Source organism: Triturus cristatus, chromosome 4_2, assembly GCF_964204655.1.
Source record: "Triturus cristatus chromosome 4_2, aTriCri1.1, whole genome shotgun sequence".
Taxonomy (NCBI): Eukaryota; Metazoa; Chordata; class Amphibia; order Caudata; family Salamandridae; genus Triturus; species Triturus cristatus.
The window spans coordinates 600293916-600307078 of record NC_140586.1 but is presented as its reverse complement, the minus strand read 5'-3'; the positions used below and the strand labels follow the sequence as shown (position 1 = coordinate 600307078).

The 13163-nt window shown below is 42.0% G+C and overlaps 1 protein-coding gene across 1 annotated transcript in view; it reads left to right on the top strand.

Moving 5' to 3' along the window:
- The window catches only part of TNNI3K (TNNI3 interacting kinase), a 2902528-nt gene that overhangs the window by 1570369 nt on the left and 1318996 nt on the right, over positions 1-13163 (top strand). Inside the window, exons 18-19 of the mRNA XM_085600138.1 lie at positions 3719-3771; positions 9124-9176. Coding sequence (XP_085456264.1) covers positions 3719-3771; positions 9124-9176 — 106 coding nt within the window. The remainder of the gene's footprint in view (positions 1-3718; positions 3772-9123; positions 9177-13163) is intronic.

Below are 13163 nucleotides of genomic sequence, written 5' to 3'. Positions count from 1 at the left end.
TAGATCTCAGCGGACGGTTAATCTGTCACAACGATGACGGATATCCTGTCACCTAAATATAAATCCCATAGGCTATAATGGGATTTATAAATCCCATAGGCTATAACAGGATTACATTTTGATAGACTATGTGGGTCTGTGAATGGGTGTGTGAGTGGCTGTATACATCTGTAAGTGGATGTGCGAGTGGATGTATGGATCTGTAAGTGGGTGTGTGAGTGGATGCATGGATCTGCAAGTGGATGCCTGAGTGGCTGTATGGGAGTGTGAGTAGTTTTCTGGGTGTGTGAGTGGTGGTATGGGGCTGTGAGTGGGTGTAAGAGTTGCAGTATGGGTCTGTGAGTGGGTTTGCTATTCATTTTATGGGTGTGTGAGTGGTTGAATTGGTGTGTGAGTGACTGTGTGGGTCTATGAGTGTATGTGAGAGTGGCTGAATGGGTGTGTGATTGGGTGTCTGAGTGTCTGTGTGGGTGCATCAGTAGCTGTATGAGTGACTGGGCCTGGATGTAACATCACCTGCCCCTTTATCCAACAAGAGTCCACAGTTTTGCAGAAAAAGTCTACTCGACTAGAGTATTTTCAACTGGGAAATTGGAAAGTGCTATCTCGTTGAGTATAACTATTGCATGGTCTACACTACAACTACATAATGGATCACAGGGAAATGTCTCCAGTGACTTTGTGTGCATGTAATTTCGGCAGTGTGTTTGTTCCTGAGCGTCTCGATCCACAAACCTGTGATAATGTGAATCCCCATCTAGAGAAAAGGACAAGACTAGAAATAGAAGAATCTGCACCACACAGGGGTACTTCCCCCCCTAACGTTATGAAGTAAGTGCTCCTTTATTTGGTGAAGATGTCCTCAAAGTTCCTCTGTATCAAGAATGCATCACCAAACTCAGCGGAAAACAGCCTTTTGGTAATTTGGTTATCTGCCCATCAATGCATGAAAAGGCGGGAAGACCTTTGCATACTACTAGGGAGAACTATGAATTCTGTCCTCATGACAAGAAAGAAACTACTCTTCACAGTCACTACAGATTAGATTGTGCTTCAATAGATCAATGATGATTTCTTGTCCATTGAGGATTTCAGATTGTTTTTCAATGTAGAATATGAGAGGAAACACTCTTGCTTTGCCTTAAGCCCAAGAGGTTCATCCATGATCCAAGAGGATCATTTGTGCTTTACAGAAATGGAGCTTCAACTGGGGCACCTGCTGTGTTTATATTTGTTTGTGCTTTCAGTTGAGGTTTAATTTCCGTGAAATTTGCATTAGGGCCATAATGGAACCTCATTTTTCCAAGAAGAGTGCACAGTGTTCCTGAAAATGTATACCCAACTGGAGTACTTTCTACTAGTTAATTAGTAAGTGCTACCTCGTTTGGTTAATGTTTCATGCATATTTTACACCACAGCTGCTTAAAAGACAACGATGTAATGTCTCCAGTGACCTTGTGTGCATGTAATTTCGACAATGTGATTGTTCCTCAAGCGTCTTCACCCACAGATCTGTGATACCATGAATCCTCATCAAGCGAAGACAACGAGACTAGAAAGAGGTGAATCTCCACCAAATAGAGGTACCTCCTAAATATATAGTTTTAATGGGAGGAGGGCTGCTTGGCTCTCCTCCCGGAGCCGAATGCGTCTCCTGGGACCCCATCCTCCCAGGCCCGGCCAACAATTAACTAACTTTTTCTTCTCTCGAACCCAAGACCAGGCCCAATTCCCCAAGTGTAGACAAACCACACTCATCATGGTCTGCATTAATTTTTTTACTTTGCCCCAGATTCACACAACCAAATATTTGCGGTTCTCTCTTTGATCTTTTAGGTGCAATGTATCATTAATAATTGGATTTAGTTCATTTTGGTTTCATTTTATTTATTACAATATTCTCTATTTTCTTCTGGTCTGTGTTAACTTTATTACTGGTTGTGTGCTTTATAAATACCTTACACAGTGCACCTAAGTTAAGTCTGACTGCTTTTGTGGCAAGCGACCAGAAGGTTAAGCACAGGTTAATTTAGGGACTCTTGTGGTTCACCCTGACAGGAACAGTGGTGGTTGCTTGAGAAGGGTCCTCACTCCTCTCAATCAAAAACCCATTTGCCACAGGCCTTAATTTTGCATCATTCTCCCTCCCAGATCATCCACATAAAAAACACAACACTTTGCTATTAACTGTTGAGGTTGCTCATACAACCAAATACAACATCAGCCCTAATTTGCTGTTTGCTTTTTGTGAACTCTTTGAACTAACAGACGACGGCGTTTAGGTTATAACTTAAATTTTTTACCTTTATTCAAAGATGTGACTTGTGTGATGTCACTAATGGCTCTTAAACATTAATGTAAACCGCAGAGCCACCATGTAAGTTTACTGGTGGGAGAAGATAGGGGCATATTTACAAGGGCTTTATCTCTGCCTTTTTTGGCTTAAAAAGCCAAAAAAGCAGAGATAAAACTATCACCCTATTTACAAGAGGGTGCTAACATGCATAATCAAATGTTAGCACCCTTTTTCCCAACGCCTCCCTTTGCATCTCTAATGAGATGCAAAGTGGGCGTTACTGGGCGTACCCCGTATGGAAAACCTTGCAAATATCGCTGATGTTCACATCGCAATATTTACAAGGCAGCCCCAGCATTTTAGCACACGTTAGTTTTTGGAGAAAACAGCTATTTTCTCCAAAAACTAACGTCTGCTAAAATGCAGACTTACCTATCCCCAACATTCGGGTGGATTATGCTGATATGACCCTGTGGGTCGTATCAGCAAGGTTATCGCCGTTTTGCAGGGAACATCGCTGGAAAACCAGCGATGTTCCCTGCAAAACGGTGATAACCTCGCTATCTCTGGAATTTTTATCGCCCTGAAGAAAAGCGCTGTTAATAACACGCTACCAGGGCGAAAAATTCTGGAGATAGCTTGCGATAATAAAATTATCGCTAAGCACGGCTGGCCGTTGATAACATGCCCCATAGAAAGTAGTTTATAAATCCACAGCAGTATTGCATTCCAAATTTATTATTGCAGGTAGGCACATTTGATTTTCCAGTAATGTGTCATGTTAGTTGAATTAGTGTTTTCCAGATCTGTCTGACTGCTGTTAAGGCAGGCGGTAGCATGAGGACAATATATATAAAGTATTGTAGCTTTACACTTTGTAATTGTTAACTTTAGAGTTTACTTATTGACTGCATATTTTAAGAATGCTAGAAATATGTCAGCGCTTTGAATCAGGTTACGCAATAATGAGTTGCGCAAAAAACACACGAAACCAACTTCATGCATTGAAACTTTTTGTAAATTCTTTGGACATCTGTGGCTCAGCTGTTTTTTTAAAGCATTTTTTGTTTGCTCCTCAAGCTGATGACTGTGCGGATTACTCAAAACACACTGACGTCTTGTAGTTATATTCCTTCTAATTGTCTTGTTCCAAAATGACACCCTCATTGGCCTAGAACTTTGAAAAGCAAATCTGCTAATGTGTGCAATTTGTATTCCTCGGTGTCGATTGTATGATGCAATTAGCAATGTCGGGTTTCGAGTTTAAAAACCCATTAGGTTCTAAGGAGCTCGCTAGTAAACATATTGAAGTGTAAATGCAGGAATGTTAATATGTGAAGGGCAAATTCTTTCATGCGGGTTCAGTGCATGATAGGAGTTAATGGGTCTCCTGTATAATTTATACCAATTATTTTTTCACAGCCACAATATCCTGCTCTATGAAGATGGCCATGCTGTGGTAGCAGATTTTGGAGGTGAGATTTCACATTGGCTGAAAATGTTGTGGAAAACGAGCCTGGCTAAAAAGCAGCAGTGTCTGGGGTTTAGATGTATGGTAGAATATCGCCGATGGATAAATGCAACTCCCTGACATACCTAACTCTTTCCGCCCTTCATGACCAACCTTAGCACCTCTTTATAAGCAGCCAATTTAACAAAAATGCCTGGATGGATTTACACAAAATAACAAACAGCACAGTTTCTGAGTTAAGTTGAAACATTTTTGCCAAATTTGATGTATTTCCATTCCATTTTCCGTAGCTGCTTTACAACATTACTTTGGGAATTCAAATGGTAAAATCAACTTTCTGGGACTACCCCCTTGATCGAGACCCGCATCAACTTAGGGTGCACGGAACACGGCATATGGATTCGTATCATGACGGGCTTTAATAGTACAGATGCAAGGGGCTTTTGTATGCACCTGCAGTGCTTAAAGTGAAGTAATTTAACACTATAGTTCTCTGATTTGGGGGCATATTATCAAGCCAGGCGACAAAATTATCGCCGCTTTAGCGGCAGAAAACTGCCGCTAAAACGGCGATAATGGGCTTGATAATATGCTCTATGGAATTCCAATTGAAACCCATGTTAGATGTGAAGGACATCTAACATGGGCTTCAATTGGAATTCCATAGAGCATATTATCAAGCCCATTATCGCCGTTTTTGTGGCAGTTTTCTGCCGCTAAAGCGGCGATAATTTTATCGCCTGGCTTGATAATTTTATCGCCTGGCTTGATCATTTTATCGCCTGGCTTGATAATATGCCCCTCCGTGCTTTATTTCTAGATAATTTAGCTCAACAACAGTGAGCAAGGTTTGCCTTTTTTTGAGCTGTGCTGTCCGAAAAGGAAGCACTAACTAAGAGAAATATTGGGTTAAAAGAATACAGTTTATACACTGCAGTCGATCAGATCTGCGATGCGCTAGTACAGCTCATCATGTTGTGAGGCATGGTGTGCATTGTATGTTCCACACCATAACTGATGAATTTTTGAGCTTTTCGATTTTGTGTTCACTGAACCATACCTGACCTTTAACTCTTGTTTGTTCCAGTGAATTTCATGGCTTTTTTTATGATGTACTGCTTTCACCTTACATGTACTGATTCTGGTTGTCAACTTCTCGTCTTGGTCATGCCTAGGGTGCTGCAGCACATTTAGCAGTGTCCACATATGATTTCTTGATGAGTAGTTAGTGACAAACCCAACTCATTTCCTATGCACTAGCAAAGGGATGACTTGTCCCTCTCTTGTCCCTTGTACTTTTGCCAGAATTTTCCTACCACAGTTGAGGAGGAAGTAGGTCTGTAATTAACACAACATAATGTATCTTTTCCTGGGTTTGATATCAACGATATATACGTGCTATTAGAATGTAAAGGGTAACCCTATGCATTGCTTCAAAAATATGTCATCTCAAAAGAGGTGTTTTTAGGGAAGCTGTCGCCTTATAAGATACCCGTGTGAAAGCCATCTTCTCCTGAGGCTAGCCCAGCTGACATTGACCTGAAGGCATCAGCAAGTTCGGTGTTTAGGTTACGAAGAATTTGTGGATCTGTCATTAACTTCTCTACTTGTTCGGTGTCATTTGCCTTTTGGGTGTATCAAGCTTCATGAAGAAGGAGGCAAATTCATATGCTATGCTCATTGGGTGTCAGAGTTTTTTTACCTTTAGAGTCATTTATGGCCTGTATGGCTCGCTAAGCTTCCCTTTATTTCAGTTGTGTGGCTATTAGATAGCCTGCTTCCTCTTTGTGTTTATACGTTCTTTCCTTTATAAGTGTTAAATATTTCTCTGCCATTGAGGAAACTATTGTGTTTAATTTAAACTACGTATTCGTTGAGAGTCTCATGCTTTAATTTGTTGGTTGCAGTCGGTGTTGTGTTTCGTAATCTTATTATCTCGTTTTCAATGTTAGTCCTTTTTTCATTTTCACTATTGCGTGCTATTAGGGAATCTCTCATTATCAATCCTCTCTTATACAATGTTCTCGATGTCCACAGTGTTTCTTTTGAGTTAATTAAGGATTCATTAATGTTCAGGTATACAAATGTCTTCTAGAGCTACCACTGTTCTCTAAACCACTAACTTACACCCACTTCCAATATTATTCTATGCCACAAGATTGCATTTGTATTGCTCTACATTTCACTATTTACTATGAATCAGAGGAAACTGAGTTTCATTCTGCATACTTCCAACCTGGGTTCAAACAGAGTTTTGAAGAGTTTGAGAAATTGACCATGAACCTCACTGTCAGCTCGAATATTTATAAGGCCATCTCAGATAAAAGATTATTTACTCAGAATTAATTTTAATCTTGTGCATTTATTTAAGTTAAACATACATTTGACTCTGCAAAGAGTCAATTGTATTCAAATGTCGACTAGCAGTAGCATGTTTCGGAATTGTTATATAATTTTATAATCTTATGGATTTTCTACTCAATCTACATTGTAATGAAATGAATGACATTGATGAATTAAAACATGAAACAACACACCTAGAAATGTAATCAGCACTAAAAGTGCAGTAAGGCTGTGATGTGGACGAGGTGAGAATTTGAATATCAATCCCCACTTTGACATGGTACCTTTGGTATTCGTTTGATGTGAATTTGGTGGACGGCACTGTCCTTGATCAATCGGATCCTTGATCAGTGGGACTTGTAGACATGTCCAAATAACATTAACACAAGAATAGCAGCTCAGGGGTGCAGCATGGGGACTTTCTGAAAGATGATTAATATATTATCCCCACCCTATGAGAAGATGGCTTTCACACGAGTATCACACGGGTATCTTATAAGGCGACAGCTTCCCTAAAAACACCTCTTTTGAGATTACATATTTTTGAAGCAATGCATAGGGTTACCCTTTACATTCTAATAGCGCGTATATATCGTTGATATCAAACCCAGGAAAACATACATTACGTTGTGTTAATTACAGACCTACTTCCTCCTCAACTGTGGTAGGAAAATTCTGGCAAAAGTACAAGGGACAAGAGAGGGACAAGTCATCCCTTTGCTAGTGCATAGGAAATGAGTTGGGTTTGTCACTAACTACTCATCACGAAATCATATGTGGACACTGCTAAATGTGCTGCAGCACCCTAGGCATGACCAAGACGAAAAGCTGACCCCCAGAATCAGTACATGTAAGGTGAAAGCAGTACATTATAAAAAACGCCATGAAATTCACTGGAACAAACAACAGTTAAAGGTCAGGTATGGTTCAGTGAACACAAAATCGAAAAGCTCAAAAATTCATCAGTTATGGTGTGGAACATACAATGCACACCATGCCTCACAACATGATGAGCTGTACTAGCGCATCGCAGATCTGATCGACTGCAGTGTATAAACTGTATTCTTTTAACCCAATATTTCTCTGAGTTAGTGCTTCCTTTTCTGACAGCACAGCTCAAACAAAGGCAAACCTTGCTCACTGTTGTTGAGCTAAACTATCTAGAAATAAAGCACTAACTCAGAGAACTATAGTGTTAAATTACTTCACTTTAAGCACTGCAGGTGCATACAACAGGCCCTTCCATCTGTACTATTAAAGCCCGTCATGATACTAATCCATATGCCATGTTCCGTGCACCCCTAAGCTGGTGCGGGTCTAGATCAAGGGGGTAGTTCCAGAAAGTTGATTTTACCATTTGAATTCCCATAGGAATGTTGTAAAGCAGCTACGGAAAATGGAATGGAAATACATCAAATTTGGCAAAAATGTTAGAACTTAACTCAGAAACTGTGCTGTTTGTTATTTGGTGTAAATCCATCCAGGCATTTTTGATAAATTGGCTTATAAAGAGGTACTAAGGTTAGTCATGAAGGGCGGAAAGAGTTAGGTATGTCAGGGAGTTGGGGCCCATGGCAGTCCCACATAACCCCCATTTCAGTAAATGGGGCTTTCTGGTTGGGCCAGGGAGCTTTTTCTCCCTTGTGCCCTTTTGGTACCGTGGGACCACAACTGGTACCGTAGACCCAAGGAATTTGATTGGTTGGCCACCACTACGTACAAAATGCTGCACCCACCATTAGAGGACTCTGGGACTTGGGGCCTGATTATGACATCAGGCCATCGGTGGCGGTCCCCCTGCCATCCAGCCCACTGGATCTGACCTCCAAATTAAGATGCAGGCGGTTGGATCTTGGCTGGCGGATCAAGGATCCTGCCTGTGAGGCAGTCAGACTCCTATTCCCTACAATGGGGAGGTGCCTGCTCAGGCACTGCCGTAGAAATTAGGATGTGCCTTTCCGCCGGCCCTTTCATAGCGGTTAACCCGCAATGACAAGGCTGGCGGACAGTGACTTTGGGGGGCCCCTAGCAGGGCCCTCCAAACATCCCTGCTTATTGCATCTTTTTACACTGTTATTATGATTTTTGCGGTCCTCCTGTGACACCACCATCACTCCATCCGAAGGAGGACTGCCAAACCCATGGTGAGCCCACACGCCAGATTAAGAGTTGAATCCTGGTTGGGCCGGCGGTTCTACTTTGGTCTCACGGCGGCAGGCTGTTAGGCTCATAGGAGAGCCTGCCGCTATGACAGCGCCTGCAGCACGTTTCTGCATGGTGTGGCATGTATGCCACACCATGCAGGAACGGGGATGCCATTACATGTGAGCGAGCGCAACGTGTGCCTCCCCTTGCATGCACCCCCAGGTCAAGATCCAGCAGCGGGCCCTGTTAGGGCCCCCTTAGTCGCCTCTCTGCCACTGCCATGAAAAAGGGGGTGAAAAGGCCACTGGTAATCTGCTTGGCGGTTTTGGCAGGTGCACTGCCAGCATATTTATGCCGGTTGCAGACGGCCGGCCGGCCCAGCAGGATCCTTGATCCCGGCAGAGGTGGTAGTCTTGTGATGGTCCAACACCACACCCTGAATACTGCCGGCGGACCCGCGGTGTGGCAGTGGTCGGACCGCCACCATGAGTCCTGTGGACTGCTTTACTTGTGTAATTAAGCCTTAAGTCTATGAGTGCATATGCATTTATTTAGTTTTTTGTATTCCTGTTTGTGCTGCAGAACTTGTCATTTGATGAGCTTAATTCCACCACATGACCACCACAATGTTGTGCTTTTAGAAAACATTACTTTACATCACATTGATTCCCTTGCTTTGTACTGTGCAACAGTCATTTTTGATAGGTGTAATTTGAGATGCTCCCACAATTACTTCCACAATTTAAACCTGTTTGCACATACAATGTGAAAGTAACTGATACAAATAAAAAAGCGAGTGTTTTGCGAGCTTTGCCAGCTGTAGTTACCTTCTCTAGACCAGTTTTTTCAAGATTATTTTATTTCATAGAATCCAGATTTCTACAATCTTTAGATGAGGACAATATGACAAAACAACCTGGGGTAAGCTTCTTCTTAAGTGTTATTTGAATAATCTAAAGTTGTCTGACTTTGTATGAAGTAAATTAATTCAACAAATGTATTATGATTTTCTTAAATTCGTTGTTTTCACGTTAAATATAAAAAAAAATGTGTTTCATTCTCATTCCGTATAACTTGCATCTGCTGTCACAGTCAGTTGTTGTAGTTTGTTTTCATGTAGACGTTGTGGTTTATATAAGCTGTGCAAGATTTGTTTCTATGGAAATAGAAAACAACTGCCTCACACTGGTGCTGTTGTACATGGGATAATTCAAGGAACACTTGATAATTTCTGTCATTAAGTTTTCAATTGCTTTTATATATAAACAAGATACAATAATAATTGTTATTTGCTTAGTGCTATTTTCACCCGATGATCTTGAAGAACTGACTGGTTGTGTTAAGTGCAGGCGACAAGATATAGAACGTAAAGTTAATGTAACATCAATAACATTTTAACAGTGCAATATGTGTTAATTGTGTTTTTCTGTACCTCGAAATTGTCACGTAATGCAGATTGCTAAATTGCTGCCTTGTATCCAAATTGTTGGTCTAACAATCCAAATATGAAGCCAATTTTGACATAATTGGATGTATTGATGTATCTCTTAAATTGGCGTATTTTTCTAAGACAGGCTTAACAAGCTTTGTGATTTGAGCTTCATGGATGGATGGAAGAGTTAATTGTTCTACTGCCTCATCTTAAAAATCAAATATCCTTGAACATAGTAGGTCTATACCAGGGAGAGTAAGTAGCTTTCTGCTGAAGGAACACGTTGGGATAGAGTCTGCATAATGTATTGCAACAACTCCATGTTAATTACCTCAGAGGAAGTCCTTACATGGGATTTAGGGAGACAGACACATCTCTGGCAGGAGTCACCAACATAGCCATTTTTTAAAAACATTTTGGAGTGAAGAAACTAGGCCTGGGTAAGCATAGCTCAAGGGGGAGACAAAGTGTTAAACGCCTGGAGAGAGCTGCCTGCCATCTGTAATGCACTCCATGGTACAATGCAAAGGTGGGACAGGCACTAGTGTGATCCTTGCTGGTGACCCAAAGTGGTGGAGAGATGATGTGGCATGACTTGGTTGTGTCGGTGCCTCCTAATCACAGGAAACCACAGGTTTCTTTTTAAGATCCCACCGAGCCTTAAGATCCCACAGAGCCACTATGAGCTGAGGAAGAGCCTGCAAGAACAGAGGAAGTGCCAGCCCAGGCTGATGCACTTTTGTCTGGAGTTTGTAGACTCCTGGCTTGTAGTCTGGCTATGTGCACTCTTGTCATAACTTGTAGCTCCTGAATTTCTTCTCAGACCCAGAGAGTGGACTTGGTGGTTGATCTAAGTGTTGGTACAAAGCGGTCTGTACTTCAGTCCTCTTGTGGGTGCCCCAGATATTACAGACTCTTTTTGTTGCACACAGTCATTGTACACGTGGTGGAATGCCGGGAAGGGTTGGTACAGCAGGCAGGGAGATTAAAATAGTCTACAGGCCCTGCCAGGAAAACCCCAAATCAAGCAACACCAAGGATGGTGATGAGGGCAGGTCCAGACACATACAGTCATGCTTCTCCTGAGGAAGAGAAAGCAGCTATGCCAGTGATTGTGGAAAGACTTCGACAAAATCCTCAATCCTCAAACATGTCTAGCAGTTATGTGGTCCCCAGGAAACTGCTGCTTGTGTCTAGAGCTCTCTACCAAAAGCAAATTGCAAAAACCCCATTGGAATTGGTCCAGCAGGGTTTGATATATCAGTATTATTATCAGCGGCTTGACCATCGCACATTTACAGCTAACAGGACAAAAAACCCAGCAGGTCTAGCAGTTCACACCCAGGGAACCCCTGAGAAGCTGCATCCACCTGGAAGACCGTAGCCCCTGCTTGTGCAAGTTTAAAGTTGTCCCCATTAGAGGAAAAGGACCACCAGACAAAGCCATCCATTACTCTGGGTATGCATTTTACGTCTGTTCTGTCCTTTTGAATAGCCGATGCTCCTGTGTGACAGGAGGAACCCCTGTCATTGCTTGCTCACCCACAGTGCATGCTGTAAGGGTTCAAGAGAAAAGCAGAGAGGTGGAAGCTGCACTACCTGGCACCAGAGTACAGCGTCGGGCAGGGCGGAGGTGACGGCAAAGTCTATGCAACTTAGAGAGCTTCTGCACAGTTTCTGTCCCCTAGTCTAAGGGGGTAATTATGATGGGGTAAGGACCACCACCGCTGGGCAGGCGGTGGCGGTCCTTTCGCCATCACCAAGCTCATTACCCACCGCCAAATTAGGATGGCAAAGTCCGTCCACCGCTTTTCCGCCAGAGGCAATCGCACCGATTGCCAGGCGGATGGTGCAGGGCCCTTGAAAAGGTGGCCGTGCCTAGCAGGCACCGTCCACCAGATCAGGATGTGGGTTTAGGAAGGCCTTTCCATGGCGGCAATGCCGCCATTGAAAGGCTGGTGAGGATTGGGTTTGGGGGCCCGTTGCGTGCCCCCATTGTGTATGGGGGGTGTCTCTGCACTACCCATGGTACCCCCCTCATTTCTTTGCACCAAGTGGCAGGCACCACGTGGTACCTGCCACATAGTGCAGGGAAATGCTGTGCACGCACTTTTTACATTGCCTGCGGTGCTGCAGCCAGCAGCGCTGCCCGCAATGTGAAAAACCCAGGATGCACCCGCCAGTATGGTGGGCATACCTTAATCGCAGTGGTGGGACTGCCGCACGTCTGAAGGGCGGTACCAGCACCGCTACGATGGCGGGCAGACATCAGTCATCGTAATGAGCCCCTAAGATCCTTAAAGCATTGCTAAATCCAAATATGTTGTATCTGTAGGGAAAAATAGAACATGAGACCTCTATTGGACATGTTTAAATGTGACAATGTGAGGTCTCTATGATATGTCATCTGAGGTTTTAGAGGTAATGAAATAAATGTCGTGGAACACTCTCAAGAAACAAAGACTTATGTTGTGGATCATTTGGAAAGCTAATATGACATCATCAAGGTATCTAGTCAAATTGCAAGGGAAGGGACCCTTATCGAGCAGTTAAAAAGATATCCTCTGTGGGAGCTCAAAGTGATACTTAATTGCAATTTTTATATCTTAGAAACACACATTTTTTATGTGATTTTATTTTTGGCAGATGCCTTGACACTTAACTGCAAGAGCCAGGGAAAATACGTCTCTGGAAGATCGTTGCTTCAAGTATTCCTCAATCACCTGACTCCCTTAAGCACATGTTACTTAAATGCCACATGTGTTTTTGCTCCTCTCCTAATTATTTATTGAAGTTTTAAAAAAAGCACTATGTCACGCCATCAAACGTTTCATTTACTTATGAATTGTGAGTGTAATCAAACCTGCCCTACATCGTTGCGTTGTTGGTGTTTTATTTAGCAAAATTCAGTTATAGGTGCTGTAAATATAATGCTACAATTGATTCTAAATTGATTCTAAATACAAGGAATGCTTGTGCTGGAGCGGCAATTAGTTTATATAAAATGTGGTTTACCATCATGCACAGGGCTAATCCCTGCTATACTGCATCCTAACAGTTCAATGGACTTTGGCTATTGTATTTGAGAAGACTAGGAGAAAATCAGCACATAAATAGGAATCACAATTTCAATTGTAAGTCGAGTAAATAATGAGTTATTAGATCATCTTGATTCAAATTCATACATTTTATTCATATTAGTTTTAAGTCAATAAATTACAGAAATCATTTACACAACTTCATTCTATGGAAATAAAACGAGCAGAATTAAAGGAGGTCAAGTTTAGTTTATGATCTGCATTCCATGTGTGTTTATTGCTCATAATTCTACTGAATGACAAATCCTAAATAAGCATTTAAACCTTCTTTGTGTAGCAGAAACATTTTGCAGAGTTATGTGAAACTGTTATTTGATAAAAAATGATCATTGAAAGGTCAAGAATTAAACATTTTATGCTGTTCACTGACAAAATATC